Source organism: Rhodnius prolixus, unplaced genomic scaffold (assembly GCF_049639745.1).
Source record: "Rhodnius prolixus isolate KJV_2025 unplaced genomic scaffold, Rpr scaffold_16, whole genome shotgun sequence".
NCBI classification, from domain to species: Eukaryota; Metazoa; Arthropoda; class Insecta; order Hemiptera; family Reduviidae; genus Rhodnius; species Rhodnius prolixus.
In genome coordinates this window covers 2,654,777-2,675,651 of record NW_027411616.1, presented here as the reverse complement: position 1 = coordinate 2,675,651, position 20,875 = coordinate 2,654,777, and the positions used below count along the sequence as shown (strand labels likewise).

Sequence of the window (20,875 nt, the reverse complement as noted above, 5' to 3'; positions counted from 1 at the left end):
TTCAACTGTTCCACTAAAAAGTGACTGGAAACCCAGTTTATAAAACTTTATAGCTTTCTTGAAGGGCCCAGAAGGGCTTAGGGTAGCTCATAATCACCGGACCAACATGCTATGATAAACTTATCTTCACCTACTAAAATAAATTATTAACTTCTCGCAGGAGATGTTTTTCTTGTAAAGCCCCTGGGATCAGAATTTTCTGAAAAAGCATCGTCAATGCTATGTAAGTTAAAACTTACTTCTCTCACTTTTGGAACATTCTGTTACCAGTATGAGAGGAAATATTTCATTCAAACTGAAGACTCACTATTTATAAGTTTGTACACATCACATATATGCACATTCTGTACATATAATTGTAGAATTGCTGAATTAAAAGTTGTGAGAGTGATTGGCAGGCATTTTTTTTAAAAAAGGATTTTATAGTATATCTAATTGGTTGAAAGGGGGTTCGGTTTGTACACTGCTACACTTAAAAATGTTTGTCTTTTATGGATTTTTTTTTTTTTTTTTTTTTTTTTTACTCGTCTGGCTACAAGTTTATTGTAAAAATTGTATTTGTACAATCAAATATTATATTTAAATTAAATGAAAAAAAAATAAATAAATAAAAAGAAATTAATTCAAGAGAGCTTTTAATATAAAAATCTCTCTTTTAATTACAATAATATGGCAACAATGCAATAAATTATAATTACCAAAGCAATTTCCTACAAATAGATAATCCATTTTACAATAAAATTATAGAAAAACAAAATTAACAAATAAAGAATTTGCTCATGAATACAATATTAGCCATGGCACAATAGATTTACTTATCCCAAATAATGCTACATATCCATTTATGTTTTTTCCTAATCCACTAGTCAATTATATATTGCATATATACAAACGAAATGTGTATATATTCATTATATAACAACTATAATTTTAAATTGAGTTTTCTCTTTTAATAATTATTTAAAAATAAGACTAAGCAACAACTACGGTTTTGCCTGGATAAGTTAGTTAAAAAAAAAAGAAAAAACGCTATGCCCTCACCTTATTACAGATAAATATTTTGAATCTTTCTTCCAAGCGTTTACTTATATTCTCCACATTATAATAAAGTCAAAATAATAACTAATGCTTATATTATTATTTTTATTTGCTTTGGTTCTATTAACACAAACGATTTAAAGAAAACAAAAAAAAGTTTTTTAAAATGTTTTTTGGTAATAAATATTTAGAGATTTATCTAAAATAAGAAGTATTGCTTGTATTACATACATCAAATGTTTGATGTTTTAAAAGTAATTTTCGTATAATACTGTTGTTTTTTTAAAATAGACTTTTGTACTAATAATGCTAATAACGTTTTTTTTTTTTTTTGCTTAACTTTCATTTGATAAAAAAAAAGAAAAAAGAATACTGTGGTTCAACATTGAATACACCGATATTTATTTTTTATTACTATATGACATAAGAAAAAGAGTGGTTGTTTAGTTGAATTATTTGGAATTAAATAATACATTCAATTGTATCGATTGTCAAAAAAAGTCTTAGTTTTCTTACTAAAAGCAAACAGTGTAAACAGTAATGCAGGACTATTGAAGATTCCCTTAGCTTTCCTTGTTTAAATATTAATTTTGTTTTCAATGATATTTGCTGTTCTATGTTGGAACTAAATTTTGTAGATTTTGCATTAGTAAATTTTAGTGTTCGATGTATTAAAGCGTTCTCAATTATAACCGGTTAAAATTATTCGTTATTTACATATTTTAAGTACTAAATAAATGCATTAATGTTCTTATATTTTTGCCTGTAGTAAAGAATTGTACACAGATAACTTTATTTAACATATTTTTTATTTAAACAAGTTTTAAAAAGTTATTTTGTGTACCCAGTTTGTATTAATCAGTTTAAATACATATAAACGAATGTTTGGATTGATCCTCATTGCTGGAGAATTTTTGAATCATATTACAAAAGTAGTTTGTAAAATTTCATCCTTATTTCGTTGATTTTACCCGACAGAACATGTTCTTTCATTATTTCTGCCCAATTTACAATTTTCATCCACAGATTTTTCTTAGAATGAACACTTAGAATGAAACAGGTATAATGTTTCCCTAATACTGTATGATTCAGCGACTACTAAATAAGAGGCAAGTCAAATTTGGAACACAACCTGAAGAACAAATATGTAAATATGTATGAAAATCAAAAATCTGTTAGAAATGAAGAATTATTTTTACACTTTTTTTTTTAATGACTTATCAACTGTTTTAGATTTAATCCAGACTAAAAAAGTACTATACATTAAACAAACTAGTCCAAGTTAGAACTTAAAGCAATGTAGGCACGTCAGATCATTAACCATGCAATAAGGCTCAGCAACTGCTTACGAGAGTCCAGTCAAGTTACTGTAAAGGAACATGAAGAGCGTGGTATCCGGGTGAAGAAAACTAGATTCTATTCCACAATTGGTGATGAACAACAGAAGTTGAATCAAGAAAAAGCTTCAATGATCTACCTAAAACTGACACAAGTTCATGCTACTCTACAGAGCTGGTTTAATCAATTTCAGCTTGCTGAAACCCGATAAAACCATTACATCTGAGAAGAATAAACCGCAAATTAAAACTGTCCGGTAGCTTTTTGATGAGGTGCTCTAAAAACATCAAAACCCAGCCAGATCATTTGGTTAATAAGAGGAGTCCAATAAATTCTACAACATGACAACTCGACCGCGCACCACTCGTCAAACAAAGTGGGGTACACCAGATTTGGCTCACCACCAAATACACAAGTTCTCTTCTCTACTGACTACCTAAGTAACTTTTTGCGGAGGCGTCTTTTTCAGGCTTTTTGCATAAAATAGTTTCCAACTGTTAGCCAAGAAACACGTATTTTTCTCCAGATTCTCAGTGCGTAAAATAAATGTTATCGATTTTCCTTTACTTTATAGTTAGATTTAGAGACGCTAATTGACGCATGTAGTCAACCAAAGAAAGAAATTAAGTTAAGAACAGTGCTTCGAAATAATTTGCATAAAATGAAGTTGTTGAAGTTCAGTTCTTAAGTGATGGTCAGATATGTTATCCTCCTTTAGTTTTTCGACAAACACAAAAATCCCGTACAAGGAAAATGGACTAGCCAGTTCTTCAAGTCTTACCACCCTGACACTCTCACACATATCATCAAATCTGTAAAGCTAGCTGATGGGTGCAGTTATTTTTATTTATTAGATATTAATTCATTTACACCTCATAAACATTCCAGACGATTAAGTTCCATTCGTATGTTCACACACTGCCACTTGATAGAGTCACAAGATATCTTTTAGGTCGCAATAGATCTGGCTTCCCTTACGGAATAAGGAACCTTGAAGGGATATAAGCAGTGATGACATCCTACCGGGTCGCGCGAACCGTTTTTTAAACTTACGAAACCTTAGGGAACCGGTTATTAAAAATAAATAAATTGCTCTGACTTCAGTTTTGAATCGTACGCCATGCCCTGCAGTGTTGCAACTGTGGACTGCCTAAGTGGGGAGCCGTACAAAATTGCAACCGCGCCGTAATCTGAGGCGCAATAGTGTACACTGCAGAGAGGTAGTAGTTAGGGCGAAAGTTCAACAGATAAAAAAAAAAGAAGTATCACTAGTTTAGAAATATATTTTGTAAATACAATAGAATACATAAACAATTTTGATGTAAAACTGTAATATATTATGTATCATGTTAACCTTGCAATATTAATGACTGTATGTCTACGATAAATCAATAATTAAATAAAATTGTGTAAAAATATAGGGGTATTTCTTATTTTTCGATCCGTTGAACTTTCGCCGTAGTTAGTAGTGTAGACTGTAGAGCGCACGTCGGCACGTACATATACTATCTGCAGGTTAGTTTTGTTTTCAACATATTATTTTTCTTTCGCTCTTGTTCGTGAGGTTTCGTTATGAAAGAATACCTTTTTTTATTTAGTTTCGGTTTGAAACTATGTTGAAGTCATGTTTTGCACAATAATTTTATTGAAAATTTTAGCTCAAGTTGGAAGTTAGAGACCCCTGTCAATCATTTCTTGTCAACAAAATTTTGAACTACAAATGTCAGTGGTTCTAAAACGTTATTTTTCTAATAAGATTTTGTAATTTAATGATTTTTTTGCGCATCGACTACTGAATCAAATAGATATGTTGTGTGAAAAAAATGTTTTTTTTTAATGCAAAGTGAGGCTAGGTAAGTGCTTTGTTTTCACTCTTAAAAAATAAAGAATATGTTTCTAGATATCACTTCACTTTATGGAACCGGTTCCTAAAAATGTATCTTGCGATCCCTGGATATAAGTGCCTAATATTGAAAAACTTCGAAAACTTCACTATCGGAATAAGTGGCAAAAAAAAGGTAGCATTCACTTGGAATTAAACATTTTTATATATTTGGGCTAAATATTTCCCGTACGTTTAAAGTAATTTTGAGGTTACCATCTAATATCATTTCGTATTTTCTTTTAAATTTTATTATTTTATTCTGTTTTTAACTAAACAACACTCTGAAACTTTCTAAATTAAAATACGATTTCTCTAATAATTATGAAAAAAAAAAAAAAATTAAATAAAAACTTTAATGCCTTCAAAAATTTTCTTAAGTAAATTTTATATTATATATATATATTATATTATATATAAATATATATAAATAAATATATATATATATTTTGTATATATTATATATATTATATATTTTGTATATATTATATATATTATATATTTTGTATATATTATATATATTATATATTTTGTATATATTATATATATTGTACAATTATATTGTTATAATTAACAAGTATATTGTAACAATATTTCATCAGAAGTATGGAAACAAGCAACCCATGTATTTACCCAAATACTTGATAAGAATTATTTAATATTTAGATCTTACTGGCCTATAATAAAGTCTTGATATCACCTCAAAAAAGATATATATATATATATATATATATATATATATATATATATATAAAATAATAATTATAATTATAATTATAATAATAATGTTTTAATTATTTCATGTTGAAAAAAAAAAATTAATAAATTAGTTTTACAGTATTATACATAGTAAGTACAATAAATTCGAATATCTTGTAATACATACATATAAAAAGAATTATACAATATAAAATTAACATTTTTTTTTGTAGAATTTAATTTTTATTTACCTAAGTATCACTATCAAATATACCCCACGAAAATTAAGTATTAAAAAATAAAATCTTTCAATTTAACTTAAAATGGTTATTTATATTAACAGTTTTTATTTTATTTCTTCCAATTTTCTTTTCGAGCTCTAGAAACTTCAATGAATGTAGGTTTTTTTCTTTAAATTCTTCTACTCTTTGAATACATTCTTTTTTTTTTGAAGTACTAAAAATAAAATAAATGCAATTTCCAGGGTTATAGTACTGTGAAGATAATTTTAAAAAAAATTATATTTAGTTGGCGTTATTTGTGACATAAAAATTGCGTCAGTGAGGAAATCGTGGAAAAAGGTAAGAAAATCTATCTTTGCGGCTTTTCGTAAGGCATACGGCTGGGTGAGCACGGATAAGCTAACCAGGAAGAAGTTCGAAAATTGCAGCATCCCTTGAACACTTTTAAAACGTTCGAGGTACAAGGCAGGATTGGCAGGATTAAGAGAAAATACGAGTTTTGCCAAACATCACTGAAAGGCTACCATATTTGTTTGCCTTTTTTCATTCTCTATCAACCAATTTTAATTTTTTTTTTTTTTCATTTTTTGTTATGGAGTACATTTTAGTAGATTATTCTGATCTTAAAAAATATTTTCTGACAACTGTAGAAGTGAAGGTTATTGTATTTTCTTTTTGTCGGAGTTGCTACCTTTATCTAAGTAGTAGAAACAAGCGAGAAATGATTTGTGTTTAAAAGTTATCGATAAGATTGGGGTCATAACTCTTAAGGAATCAGTAAAAAAAATTATGGAAATGGTTCAGTCAATATGGGGATATTGTACAGAAACACAGATGATCATAATTTTACAGCAAAGCGTTCCAATGTTTTGTGAAAACCCAGAGACATGGTCTGTGCCCTAAGAAAATGATTTAAGCTGCAATGATAAAAAATGTTTTTGTAGAACAAATCATACCAACACAACGGACATTATTATTTGTCGAGAGTCGTAATGGATGCAATGACAACCATTTTCCAGAAATTGTACTTTCCCTGAGCTCCCAAAAAAACGTTTCTCGGACAGTCTTAAAACCTCAATGAAAGTTTCCATAGCGTAGTTTGGTTTGTTTGTTACCAAAAGCCATAAGGGGTTCGAATGATGAGGACAACCGTGAGTGTTTCAAACAACTTTCTCCCTTTCATTTTCCTTTAGAACTTTTGAAATATTTACTTCTTAATTCAGAAGTTCCATAACCTTTTGTTCTAATTGGTTTTATTCATTCAAAGGGCTGAATGGGACTATAAAATAAAATTTTAATTCATCCCCTGAGAGAACTGCTTGCTAGACAAGTAGAACATAACTTGATCCTTTATATTGTTTATCCATAACTATTTATTTTTTTCTTTGATTAATAATAATGTCTTGTCTATTTCCTAAAAGCTAGAATGAGATTATAAACCTAAATTTGTGCCCAAGAGGTTGAGTTATTGAAAGAAGTATAAGTTTCGCATTCAGATATCAGCCTGGGCAAAAATAACAAACGAGTTTCATAAACGAATTTCGTTTGGGATACTTTAATACTCTTTTTAAACTCTGCAAAACTAACCAAACTCATTCGCGAGGTTCAAAGAGCTCTGGTGAGCAAATGGGACATATCGAAAAAAGAGTACAAATCTGGATTGAGCTCTGAATAACCTTGCATTTTTTCAGCACTGACATTTGAATTAGGATAGGGCATCAGTGGAGAAGAATAATTTTCTTAGAAGAGTAGCTGCTCTCTACATACCCATTTTTTTTTCATTACTGTGTATTGTGATGTCACGAATAGAATATCAGAAACTAGTGTTTAAAATTACATTCTTAGTCTGAGATACTTGGTACCTAAATTAGAACTGATGTGGATGGCTTCATAGGAATTGTCAGGCACTTTGCATTGAGAGATGTAAAATAGCTCTAGTAGTGAAGAGTGACAAACATGCATCATACGAATTCATACCACTAGCTTGTGCTGATGAAGGCAAACGCCACCTCCTAAAGGTCCCGCCCATAACATTCTCGACCCGGACTAGGCCGAGTACCCTTGGCAACTAAATCTGGCCCTTATACTTTCTTATAAGGCACGATAGGTCTGAAATACTCTCCATAGAATGTTCCGCCGTGGGTGGTGTTCTGCTTAAATGGCAATATCTCAAATAGGTGGATTGTTCCTGTTAATTCTGCGTCAGAGGGTACAACTTTTTATTTTTATTTTTTTATTTTATTTTGTATTCATTCTTTTTATAGAAGTTTGATGGATAGCATGTCTGCATGGCAGCTTAATAGATAAAGTAGAAATAAAAGAATTGAAACGCAATTGATATTTCACAAACATAAAAACTCAGTTTTTAAAACTTTTTGCAATTTTGTGAACATTCATATTTTGGTTTAGAAGATTTTTTTTCCTAATACATTTAAAGAACAAACTGCCCCTCTCCACCCGCATACTAATTTACAGTTATTGTTTTTTTCTCATTTCAGGAAAAAATAAAAAAATTAAAACCGTTATGAATATGTTGGATTAAATAAAAAAAAATTACGCTGAATTATAAAAATGGTAGCTACTGCTACTTATAAATAAAATGAAACTTTGGTTTCACATAATTGTATTAAGGTAAAACATAACTTTTAATTTTAATAACTCCTTCATTTTCTAATACAGTTTATTTTATAGATATTTTCCTTATAAAAACGATTTTTTACACATTAAATTTGAGTTATTTTAATTAATTTATTGCTTCATCACCATCAATTGAAAAACCTGAAACTGTAATTCTGTTATTATATATTTTTTAAATAATACGTAATAAACAATCAGAAAATTTCTTATTATTACTTTTATTCATTTCTTAATTTATTATAACATTTGTTTATATTCACAGTCTCATAATTAAAAAAAAAACAAACTTCGGGAATGACATTTACAAACATTTATTTAATACTCAACAATGAACCACAAAATTCTATATAATAAAAATGATGTAATCATCAATTAAGTTACAAATTATAAAGGTTTATTTTTATTTATATATACGTATATTAACAAATAGGCTGGCCATAATTATTATTATTTTTTTTTGCTTCTTTTGATGTGGCTTTCCTTATTTGCCGTAATTCATAACTCAGCCTTTTATAGTTCGGCTAGAATTCTAATTCCAGAGTGACATTTAATTACCAAACATTTTGCTCGGAATTGTTGCGTATAAATAAATAAGCTTACCGTGGAATAAATGGGACATGAAGTGTATAAAGTAGAGTAATAAGAGGTGTGAACATGAACGCGGGTTAGTGGGAGAGCACAGAATACAATTGCTAATTTATACGAGAAATATATACCTTGACTGTTCAACATTTTGTTATGGAGGAACATAAAGTCAGGTAAAGTAATCACCTATTTTTCCAGGTTTATATTTGTTCCATTACAGAGAATAGCTTTGAGGATAATGGTTCCTTTTACACCATCGCAGGCGTTTGTTGAGATTTGGGATCGGAATCTACAAACCATGAATCGAGTCTATATTATGCCACAATTTTGGCTTCGAGCTTTCGAGACAGAGGTGATATACGTTGAAAACCAGTTTTTCGTTTGTTCATCAACCCCTTGATAGCCATCATCTCTAGAAGAGATTAGGTCCGATTATTCTTGTCAAAAAGGGACAGCCTATTTATTTGAATTTTATTTTTGAGGAATATTTAGAGAAAATTTAATTATTTTCCAAAAATTTTATTTTCAAATATATTCTTTGGTGAAATCTAACGCTAAAGCAAATTTTTTTAAATTTTTCATCTCCTAAATAAATTTTTTTGTTTTCACCATATGTAAAGACGTTATTAAAATAGAACTGAATGCTTTAAAAGAAAAAAATAAAACAAATATAAAAATTAATGTAGGAATTACTATCCAAATTCCAAACTAAAGCACTACTTTGACTTTTTAAATTACATATGCAGCATTACTATGTACAAAAATAATTTTTGTAGAAAAACTAAAACAAAAAAGAATTTTTTGATTTGTACATTGATATAACATTAGGACTGGGACTCTCTTACCATAAGTAAGCATTTATTTATTATTATTATTATTTAAATTAATTTTAATTTTGTATTCACTTAACATGGCACAATAAATAATTTAAATGTTGTATATATATTTATACTATGTACAGTTGTAATAATAATGTGTTCTCATTACAACGATTTTTATAACAAAAAATTCTGAAATTCAAATGAAATTAAATAATATGTACTAAGAAAATATTACAAAGAAATTGTTATTTAATCAATAAAAAAATTACATATTTAAAGATTATCAATTTTGTTGAAAATAACTCTAGTTTCATGCCTCTAGTTTCCTTTTAACCAAGCCAAAATTTAAAATACCCATGAAAATGAACATTTGAATAGTGGAATTTAATGTGTGTCGAGAAAATGTGTGTTCTTGGGTTAAAATAGGAAATAATTATTATTATATTTAATATAAGGTTATTGACGTTTGCCAGATTTCTCAGTGAAGTGTCGGCCTCCGGGATTTTAAGACGATACTACCGTCGTCGGAAAATAAACATTTTTCGTTCTACTGTTAGAAAAGTGTAAAGGCAGCAAGCTAGCCTTATGTCCGCATAGCTAATCCCTCACCAAATAATTATCTTCCTTGGCGAATTAGGTTCGTATGAGTTGAGATGGCTCTTGTCCAATTGCTATAACTATTACTTTAATGCATTTGGCTCACAAATTGGGGTACAAGGCGAGTCTTATTTTGAGGATGGAATTGACTAGTTGGCAAAAAGAGTGGCCAGAGTCCGGTACCCATCGATTTCAGATGTTGACGCGCCTTAAAAATAGAAAAGAAAAAGGGAATGGCTAGAAGGTTGATAGGGTTGCCGGAGTGGCGGATTTCCGAGAAGATGGAGGTTCAGGATCGTTTAACTTTGAGCGATCTTCACTTCGCATATTTTCGCAGCCAAAATCGTTCCTTTAACCTCCGTATCTTTAAACCTCAACTTCATATTTCTATTGTTCCCATATATTATCTATTGAGGTTTTTCATTTTTCAATAGATATTTGGTAAGAATTTTGGAATAATCATGAAATATTATTTCCAGAGGCAATCAACTAAGTTTACTTTTTATTTTAGAAAATTTCTTTAAACATTTCTGATTAAATATTTTCCTAGAATTACAACTCACATTCTGTACCAGCAGTGCTAAAAAGATTCTCTAAAAACATTAAAAAATTTCCATCAATTTTAGTTTTTATTTTTCTTTTTTTTAAATTTCGTTTAATGCAATAAAGTAAAATTTCATTAGATTTGACTATTATTTATGTAAGAGAACAACAACGATAACAGTCTGTTTGGCGGATAATCACAGCGCTAGTCGTCGAGCCTTGGAGGCGACTCATGATGGGCATCAAATGTAGGCGATTGTCCCGGTGAAAATGATAACATGTCCCCTGTAGGTGAATCAGGAGCGAAACCATAAGTTGATGGCCCTGGTACTCCAGATGGACCCGCACCCTCTGATCTGTAAGATATGAAAGAAAAATTTAGACTTGAAACACTAATGGAATTTACATTTTTGTATTTTCTGGAAATCTAGGATTTCTATTACAAGTTCAGTCACCTCCAAGATAATTATTATTATTTACTTTACGCGTCAAAATTCCTAGGTTATTGGCGCCCGGAACTTTTTCCGGTGCACTGCGGGCATCTAATCAGTGTTCTCTCGTTACAGATAACACTGTCCATCACCGAACAATGAGCTGTAAGAAGCTCCTAGGAAGAGAAAATCTAAGGACAGCAGCTGGATTCGAACCCGGGATCTTCGTGTTGGAGTCCATAAGCTAACCACATAGCTAATCCCTCCCTCCTTCCCTGATTATTATAATTATTGCTATTTCTTTTAATATTTTATTTATTTATTTATTTATTTGCGAAGCATAAGCCATTCAAATGAGTACAGTGTTTACAGCAAAAAAGTAAAAATAATAATAATACTAATCTTCTAAAAAAATGAATATAAAAAAATTACTTTAACCAAATTGTTGAAAAAAGAACATAAAATAATAGATGGATAGCTATTGTCGCTATCAGTTATGGATAGCTATTGTCGCTATCAGTTATGGATAGCTATTGTCGCTATCAGCTATGGATAGCTATTGTCGCTATCAGCTATGGATAGCTATTGTCGCTATCAGCTATGGATAGCTATTGTCGCTATCAGTTATGGATAGCTATTGTCGCTATCAGTTATGGATAGCTGTTGTCGCTATCAGTTATGGATAGCTATTGTCGCTAGCAGTTATGGATAGCTATTGTCGCTTTCAGCAATGGATAGCTATTGTCGCTATCAGCTATGGATAATAGCTCTTAACGATGGCTCTTAACCTGCTTAGGGTACACAGAGAGATAATGTATTCTAAGTGGCTCATATAAAGGACAGACAATCAGTACACGATGGAGGGTCTCGAATTCATTGCGATTGCAAATTGTGCACAATTCATCACAATTTATGACATAAGAATTATTTCGAAAATAGCATCTAATTCTATTCTTAAAGGAAAGTCGCAATTGACTAATAATTCGTAACTTGACGATGCTAGTTCGGAACCAGAGATAATCCTCACCCAAACCCAGGGTACTGACGAATCTATAGAGTAGATTATACCGCCAGTTAATTTTGCAATATTCACATCAATACTTAAATAGTGATTACTCAATTTCTCTATATGTCAGATACCATTCTTCGGGCCTCGAATGTACAGTTCAGTGACAAAAAATGTTCAGCACCAATTGTGGCAAGCAGAGCTCTTAATTGAGAAACCCAGTTAAGTCCTTCCAGAGTTTTACCATTGTTATCTAAATTCACCAATTGGCAGAAACAAGCCTTATCCCTCCTTCCCTGATTATTATAATTATTAATTATTACTAATAATTACGATTATTTATATTATTATTATTATATATTTTCACTCAGCATATGTCATACGTATTGTACGAACTAATTTAATGATTAATTACAGGTGAATTTATGAACAATAAATAATGTACCACAATCAACACGAACGCAATCTTTAACCTACCACATTTATTCCAATCGATTTATACACACCAATAATTAAAGTTTAATATTGGACTGAGCATATTTTTTAAAAATTGACCTTGTTTTCCGGTACATTAAGATAGCATAAGGTTTAAGTGAACACCACCCTCTTGTTCGAATCTTACTGTAGAGATCAACTGAACGGTTATTTAGTTTCCATTTTGTTTAATTAAGTTTTCTTGGTTAAATGTTTTAAGACGTTCTTCTTTTCTATTTGAAACTGCTTTGTCTTTTTCTACGGTATGTTTATACTAACTTTTACTAAAATATTTTTTAAACTATTACAGTATTAGCCAGATGCTTTGTTACTCTAATCCGAAGGTTGTATAATATTTCGAGGCTATGCCAAATTAACTAAAGCGTATTCTCAAAGTATAAATACGTTGGACGTTGGTTACTAAATAGAAGACATAAATATTTTTTGATAAAAATAGTATTTTCATAAAATATTTTTGATATTCTGAACACACTCTGCTAACACACACCGACAAGTATTTTAGAAACTTTTTCTAAAAAACAAGTTATTTATTTTATTATTATTTTTTTTTTTAACGCTATGCATTGTTGACTTTTCAGCAAATTCACCTACTAGCAACCAGGTATGCGTTCATTTCAAAATTTGAATTTGTATGTGATGCAATGCTCCTCAGTTCCGAGTGATATAAATGCTCATTCGCCATTGTCGTTTTGATAACGCAGTGGGTAATGGTTTCACGGCTGTTTAGCATTCAGGCAACCCCAACCGAACGCAGAACTAACTGGAGGTTGGGGATTTTCCTCCTCAAATCCCACAATTGTACCCCTTTCCAGTTTGTGACTAATTCTCTGAAATGATGGAATTTTGAAATTGCAAAGCAATTCGATACAGATGCGAAAAGTATTTCTTTGTTCACCTTAGATGGAAATTGAATTGATTACAGAAAGGTAGGCGGGAATGTCAGGAAATTATGCTTTACATTCTGAAGAATAAAATTGAAATCAGAGAATTAACTTTTAAGTAAAGCGGTTTCTTCTATACAAACGTCTTAAGTACTGAAGTATTTTGTAAATTACGTGGTTCTAAATTTCAATTTGTTTAAGAATCTGGGCATTCTAATCATTCTAGAATTTTGTTTTTAACTTTATTAAAAAAAAAAAAAAAAAAAAAAAAATAGATACCTGCACCAGAGTTGCCTCATCTCATTTCTCCTCTGTCTCATAAGAGATTTGTACTCTGATATACGCATTTTCTTCCCATCGACTATACAAGTTCTTTTTGGCCGAGGTCTGTATCGATAGTCAGGGTGCTTCTCCATATGGAGTTTGGACAATCGTGATTGTTCTTCATAGAACGGTTGTTTTTCAGCGTTTGTCATTGCTTTCCATCGTGCCCCTGTAGAAAATAATTATGTTGATGGAGGATAAACATAATATAACCACCAGAAATGCATACAATATCACTTTAATTATGATTTACTGGCTATTCAAAATGTATTTTCAGCATAATGAACGGATGATATAAACAGCATTGCTGACTTTATTGCAAAACCTCTGGAATATAATTTATAATTTATTTTTATTTCATTTATGTTTTAAGTGCAGAAGGACAGACGATTTTTATTTTTCCCCTTGATATTTTATGAGAAGATTTTAGTTCCTTACCATTATTACTGGCGTGATTTTTTACAAGAAATTCTGTTCCTACAATTCTCATAGAATCTTGGACTCTAGGTGACTTCTTTTATCTTCGCTAATGTTATAAAAGTGATGAGGCTATATTTAACTCTAAAAAGATACTTTGTTGGGATTTGTAGGATTTTTTCCCAACGCCAAGCTAAGCATCTAAGCCATTTGGCTGCTCGCAACCCAATGAAGTTTTTTCTCACATCCCTCCACAAAACTGCCCTGAAATAAGTTTTCCGGGAAAATAACACATTAGAGCACTTCAAGAGAAATCCTGAATGGAGTTCGTGCTCTTTCTCGTATTACAGATCTATTACAGGACAGTGTTAACTTTAATATGTATAACGATTTGTTATTTAAAACTGTAGTAATTATTGAGTTTTATGTTCTTTGCTACGTATTAGATTTATTTATAAAATTGTAGAATGGTATGTATTTTTTTTTTTCTTAATTGAAGTAGGTCAAGATTTGTGGTCAATGACGGTTAGAGCCTTTGATAATAGCGTTCTCTCGTTAAAGACAGTATGACTATTTCTGAAAGTCAGCCGCAGAGGATTCCAGGAACAGAAAATCTGAGGACAGTATACCTGGACCACTGGACCATGTCCAGCGATATATTCACGCTACCAACTGAGCTAATCTCTTTCCCTAGTAAATATTATTAATGTGAGATTGGAGAAATCTCCGCGAAATGTGAAGGAAATCAGGGAAACCCGAATATTTCACATCCGGCAAATTACTGGCATATTCAAACTTGTAGTATCTTTCTTTCAAATTTGAAATCAGTACAGTGATCTCAAAACTTCAACATTCACTAATAAATCGTATCAAAATTGAGAGTCAACTAAAAGTGTATCTGCTAAAAAAATCACTTTTTATTTTGCTAAAACCAGCTTTAAAATTAATGCAGATAGTGCATTGCTCATTTTATTATTATTACAGAAAGAAATAATTATTCAAAAGTTGTAAGAAAATCATTAAAAGCTTCAGAGATAAAATGAAAATTATACTTATTTTTACTTAACCAATAGTTGAAACTTGAAATGTAGTTCTAGCTCCAAAAATAAGCTGCAAATCGATATAACAAGTAATTTTTTTTGGCAATATATTTATTGTTATAACTTTTATAACTAGTTCAGATTTTAGTTCCAAATTTGCATCAAAAACTGTCGAACTTTTCAAAATGCAGTTTACTTCTGCAAATTCACAATAAATGAACAATATAAAAAGAAGATGGGAGGTATTGTGTGCATAAAACGTGAGATTAATGGCAGGATTTTCTTGAGATTTCAGTGCCTTGTGAAAACAGTAAAATTACCAAGTATTTTGGAGATATTGGAGTTGTGCATGTCTGGACAGGCTTTTAAAATTTTTCTCCTTTCATCTTTTGCCCACACCATGAACGCATTCATCGGTCTCTTGATGTGAGGCTTGGCTTCGCCCTCCCTCTTCGGTTGGCGCATCATTTTCGCTGAAACAACAAGATTGGCACTGTATTGTAATGGTAAGAACTATGGAGTTGAATTGCTTAAAAAAATGAAAAGAATTGAAGACTGGGGAGAGGAAATTTATAATGTGTTCGCCGAAGTGAGTACAAAATCTTCGTTTGCTCCCTGAACATAAGTCTGTAGCGCCCCACACCTCCTAACCAAACCCCCACAAGTCTGTGTATGAAGCGTTCATCAAGTTGCATTGGCGGCTTTAACAATAATAACGAAGAGTAAATTACATAGCCGTAGTGATTGGATTGAGTGTAATTTATTGTCTAGAAGTTAGCCTTTAGGTTTAGTTACCGATTTTAGTATTAGGTATTTTAAGATTTCCAAGGAATATCGACTACAAGAGATCCTCTAGTATAGCGCTAGTTAGGTCGTTTTGTTTGTTTATTGTAAATAATGTAAATAGAAAGGGAACGTTGTTGTATATTGTTTCTTTTTTTGTACTTCTACCTTGTGCTATGTGGATGAACAATGAACGTTATGTTGGACGGTTCACAGGCAAGGATGAACCTAATCTCCGGAACTGCCTTGGTTGGTTAAAAACAAATACTGCAGTTGAATAGCCAGTTTGGAAATCATGTCACGCTTTATATTGAACTCACTGTGAAGAAAACAGTGGTTGTTACAACTGTTAGCAAGCTTATGTTGAGGTCACAAACAGAGCTGAAGAACACTTCTCAGCAATGGTATTACCCGAATATAGTTCGGGACATTAGGGCTGAAAACGTAGTAAAGAGAGCGGAGATGAGAGTAGTAATATGTTGTAAGAGAATACTTTATCTATATATATATTGAATAGAGATGGTTGAGGTGCAGTGTTGGAACGTCGCTCAAGAGAGGCGGACATACTACTTCCGGCTGGATACCGGATTTGTAAGGAATATAGGCGAATAGTTGAAGGACTTGCAGTGAATGTGGGAGACACCATGCCTCAGCTGAAGGATGGAGTTGTGAAAACGAAACGTTAATTTCTTCTTGAGTGAATTAAATAATATTGCCACTTAATTTATTAAATGCATCGCTGAAAGTTATTTTTATAGACCTGCTTGTCCGCTATGATCGCATTTTTAAATTTGAATTGTGCTCTTTTTTTTCATACTTATTGCTCACCACAAATTACTCAGAAGCTAATTGCTCAAAAAGCTGTAGAAGTAAACACCCAAATCTACTCAATTCCTTATTAGGTCTTAATTAAGTTTATAAGTTCGGCCGTGCTGGAAAAATTAGATAATATTATTGTAATCTGTTAATGAGTTTCGGGAGCATTATCTGAATCCTAAATTGCCTATTCCCCACATGACAGACTCCGGGGCAATATAAACAGAGATTGCATCTGTCCGTTGACCCCAGGACATCAAGAATATTGTTGATAAACACTAATGGGAATACCTTTTTCACTCGAGTCTTCTTGAATTTTAAATGATGGGTCCTGGCTCCACACTGCAACATAAAGAATGAGGAACTCCTCTGAAGACAAGTTGAATGTGCAAACATAAGAAACTACAGGTAGGAAGTATTTTTTGCAAGATATATTTTTGACTAATAGAATGCGGAGAGAGGAGATACTGACTATGGCACTGAGCTAGGAAGTCGGTTTCATCTTTCATCGTGTCTTCCCTAAGAGGCGGGGCCATGTGGTGGTGATGAGGATTGTAAAGGTGCAGACTTGACGGATAGGCGGCCAACTTATCGCCTTCTTTGTCACTGCCGCAACTTCCCATCTTTCCTTTAAAAGATATAACAGACTCATCTAAATAACCTCCTGCATTAACCAGCTTATGAGCTGGTACACACATTGCCATTGTGCCAGCAAATTTATCCAAGAATTCCTCTCAAAATTTGTTGAAAAAAGTCTAATAAATCTTTAAGACTATTTAAAATTAATGATTTAAAAAGCAATACATAGTAGCTATTATACCTGTAGGGTTAAGATGCGAGGACAGCGGCGGGTAATTGAGGAATGGCGTGGAGACGAGTAGATTGGGAGGATGAGCAGAAAGTGACGCGGCTCGCTGGACACTGGCTCCACCCACAACTCCACCACCCCCCAGCTCCTTCGGCTTGGAGAGGTTGAGTGGAGTGTCAGGATCTACAGCCTGCGTGGCAAGATTTGTTGGCGAGCTGTCTTCAAGTTGCAGAGCTGACCTACAGCTTCCACTGCCCCCACTTACTCCAGCCCAGCTTACCAGCTGCTGTTGTTGCTGTAATTCAAATATTTCCTGCATTAGTTTGCAAAGTAGGCCCAGACATTACTTTACATAAATTTCAAAGGTGCGCTCCAGTTTTCCAGGGCAGATCGCAGAAAGACGCCTCTTTCCGAAAGAAAACATTCTGGAGGTTACGGATTTTACTGTAAAGCTGGAGCTCGATCAGCCTATTAGAGAACTTAGCTTCGATTCGGTTAAAAGAATCATCCGTGGTGGCAGGTTGGGTACAGCATGGTATCTTTCAGTAGCTGTATCGTCCGAAAATTAGCGAAATTGTAGAAATTTCAGAGTTGTATTGTTGATGTGTATGTAATGGTATAAATAGTCAAACGCTCATAAGAAAATGACACAAGATTCCTTTAAATATGGAGTGCCAATTCTTAATTTTGAATATGTATGAATAAATGTAAACTAAGTGAGGAAGAAAAGGCGGGAGAATTGGAGAGTGTGCTGGTGGTAGTGTTCTGAAGGTGGGATGGGGCCTGGAGGAAACAGCGCCCCCTCCACTTCTGCCTAAACAGTGTACTTGTTTCTCTCAGTCGTAACCATTTCTTACAATGGAAAGAGGTCTTGTGCCACTGCTTAGCATAGATAATGAATGCCACCATTTTTTATTTGTATTATATTATAGATAACATGCATGTACTGTTTGCAGTGCAGATAATCGCGCCTCTCATTTAAAGTAGTGACATAAGAAGTGGAACTATCTCTGTAACTGTCTTTTAGATATCTTGGGTAGGTGTAGGATGTCGACTTCATAGCAATGACGAAAGCACAATCATTTTCCGCTCGTCGATTCTGCTAGACTGGATACTATTCACCAAAATGCTTCTTGAGCTAGCCAATCAATGCCCCTTTTTCTACTGGACGGGTGCTTTATTTTGCCAAAAATGTTTTGAGAGAGACTGATTATGTAAAATAGACAACTTTTAGCGTTTAAGCAATCCACAATTTTTTCCACTGACTTTTTCGGATCGCTTGCTACTCTATTCTGGCCACTTGATCGGCCCAGCTAAGCCTCCCTAGCTTAACAAATACCGTGCACTTTTATTTTAGCAAATAATTGGTAGATCTCTTGGATTTTCCAATCACCTTCCGTAACAGACCCAAAAACATCAGACCATCAGGTGTTAAAAAAACAAGAGCTTTTCTTCTTCAGGTCATGTTTTTGAGACTCATTTAAGAACTGGACTTACTTTCTGGATGTTGCCAGAAATTGCTGGTATATCTTTATTGAGAACTAGTCCGCTATAGAAGGACTGATCAACTTTTTGGCGTGATTATTGGCCTATCTCGATTTCCATTTGGTTCCAATACGTCCGCAGGATTCACAGACTAAAATTTTGTTATCGATAAGTCCCTTGCCAAAATCAACTTGGATAATGTAGTTAGAGTGAAGATAATGTAAAAAACACCGCTAGATAAGTTAGATAACTGTAGGTAGAGTGAAGATAATGTAAAAAACACTGCTAGATAAGTTAGATAACTGTAGGTAGAGTGAAGATAATGTAAAAAACACCGCTAGATAAGTTAGATAACTGTAGGTAGAGTGAAGATAATGTAAAAAACACCGCTAGATAAGTTAGATAACTGTAGGTAGAGTGAAGATAATGTAAAAAACACTGCTAGATAAGTTAGATAACTGTAGGTAGAGTGAAGATAATGTGAAAAACACTGCTAGATAAGTTAGACAAGTTCTAGCTGGGATTTTAACTGCAAAGCACGCCTTTCTTAAGAGCGTTTTAACCTTCAAGAGAGTGATTGGAATTCGCAATTTGTAGAATTTAAGTTTCTAGGACTTACCTGAGGAGTGGTCATGGAAGAAGACTGGGGAGAGCCTGAAGCCTGCATATTTCTTAGTTGGTCCAAGAAAGGCAAGAATATTAGGGAACTATGCGAGGCCAAACCCAGGCCCTTTCCTGAATCGTATTGTGATGAGATCTGGCTCTACAAAAAAAATAAATAATAAAAAATAAAGATTATAAAGGAATGTAATTGTCCGGAGAGAACACTGTCCGGAGGCCGGCGTGCACTGAAAAAAGCTTCAGGCGCCAATAACCTCAGATGTTGACGCGCCTTAAATCATAAAAATAAAAAAAATACCAAAACATAATTAGACAATCGCCCCTGAGGAGGAAGTGGGCAAGTCACTTAGGGATCTTGGCTCCAAGTGGGTAACCCAGCCTAAGAACACAAACAACATTTGCTGACGCTAGTAGAACTCAGGGGCTGTTAATGTATGTAGTTGCTTCCTTAATTTAGGGAACATAGACAAGCTCTAGCTTACCTACGCCAAATATTCTACACTTTACGGATACTTTCATTCCATCATCACATTTAATCTAGGACTGTACATGGGACCAGAGGGGCACTAGTTAGCGAAGTAGTTGGACGCTCTATATAGAATCGAAATTTTAATTTTAGCATATTAAATGTTTTCATTGGAACTAAACATTCCTAACTGCAGATGCTTTGGAGTACAACAGGTGAATCCGTCATCATGGTGATGAAATACAGATCACGAGGGTATCTTAGGAGTTGCTGCAATGTAGAGCGGCTCCCAATGGAGAAATCTAAATAATATTTTTCAATTACCGGATAGAAATTCATGTAAAACGGTATCCAGAAATGTCGCATAAATTTCCAACGTAGCTTTTTAAGGAAAACTACGAGTGGATCTTTGAATTTTATTTACAATTATTGCTCTCAATTTAAAAGGGATGGAAGAGAAGGTGGAGATTATACTCAAGTATCCGTTAAATTTTCCATTCCAATTGAAGCCAAAATAGTGAATAATTACTAATTTTAATTTCCACCAGATAATAGCTCAAATTTGATTCCTTTTCGTAAAAAAGATAATAATGGAGCTTGAAAGCAACAGTACGCTCCTGGAAGAAGCGGACGAAAGTTATATTCCTCTGTATAGTGCCATTTTTAGTATAGTTTACGGTGCTAACAACAGATTTAAAAATTTAAGTATCGAACTACTGGACTTGATTTTAAATCTACTGTTTTTCGAAATAAGCCGATTCTCCAAAAAATATTCCAACTAGTTTTTTTCGGCGTACATGTTAAACGTATGCGGTAGGCTAGTCACTTTTTTTGAAACCATTTTTAGAGAAGATTGATTTAAGTGGGGCCATCTACTTAGGGGAGTTTTCTTGATTGTGACGTTTTATTATTGATAATGG

The 20,875-nt window shown here is 32.7% G+C and overlaps 1 protein-coding gene and 1 long non-coding RNA gene across 13 annotated transcripts in view; one reads left to right on the top strand and one right to left on the bottom strand.

Annotated features, from left to right (window-relative positions):
• Nucleotides 1–541: 541 nt before the first annotated feature.
• On the top strand, nucleotides 542–8,779 carry LOC141457481 (uncharacterized). Its single transcript, XR_012460386.1, has 4 exons — nucleotides 542–4,229; nucleotides 5,442–5,538; nucleotides 7,698–7,830; nucleotides 8,642–8,779. It is a non-coding gene; the product is annotated as an uncharacterized lncRNA (long non-coding RNA).
• Sox102F (transcription factor Sox102F) overlaps nucleotides 5,761–20,875 on the bottom strand; it is a 411,141-nt gene continuing 396,026 nt past the window's right edge. For all 12 annotated transcript variants that reach the window (XM_074134517.1, XM_074134527.1, XM_074134518.1 and 9 more), the window contains 7 exons: nucleotides 19,488–19,631; nucleotides 17,396–17,678; nucleotides 17,048–17,203; nucleotides 16,867–16,917; nucleotides 15,297–15,449; nucleotides 13,475–13,688; nucleotides 5,761–10,738 (listed from right to left, as the gene is read on the bottom strand). In XM_074134517.1, the coding sequence (XP_073990618.1) occupies nucleotides 10,588–10,738; nucleotides 13,475–13,688; nucleotides 15,297–15,449; nucleotides 16,867–16,917; nucleotides 17,048–17,203; nucleotides 17,396–17,678; nucleotides 19,488–19,631 (1,152 nt within the window). In that variant the 3' untranslated portion in view covers nucleotides 5,761–10,587. The remainder of the gene's footprint in view (nucleotides 10,739–13,474; nucleotides 13,689–15,296; nucleotides 15,450–16,866; nucleotides 16,918–17,047; nucleotides 17,204–17,395; nucleotides 17,679–19,487; nucleotides 19,632–20,875) is intronic.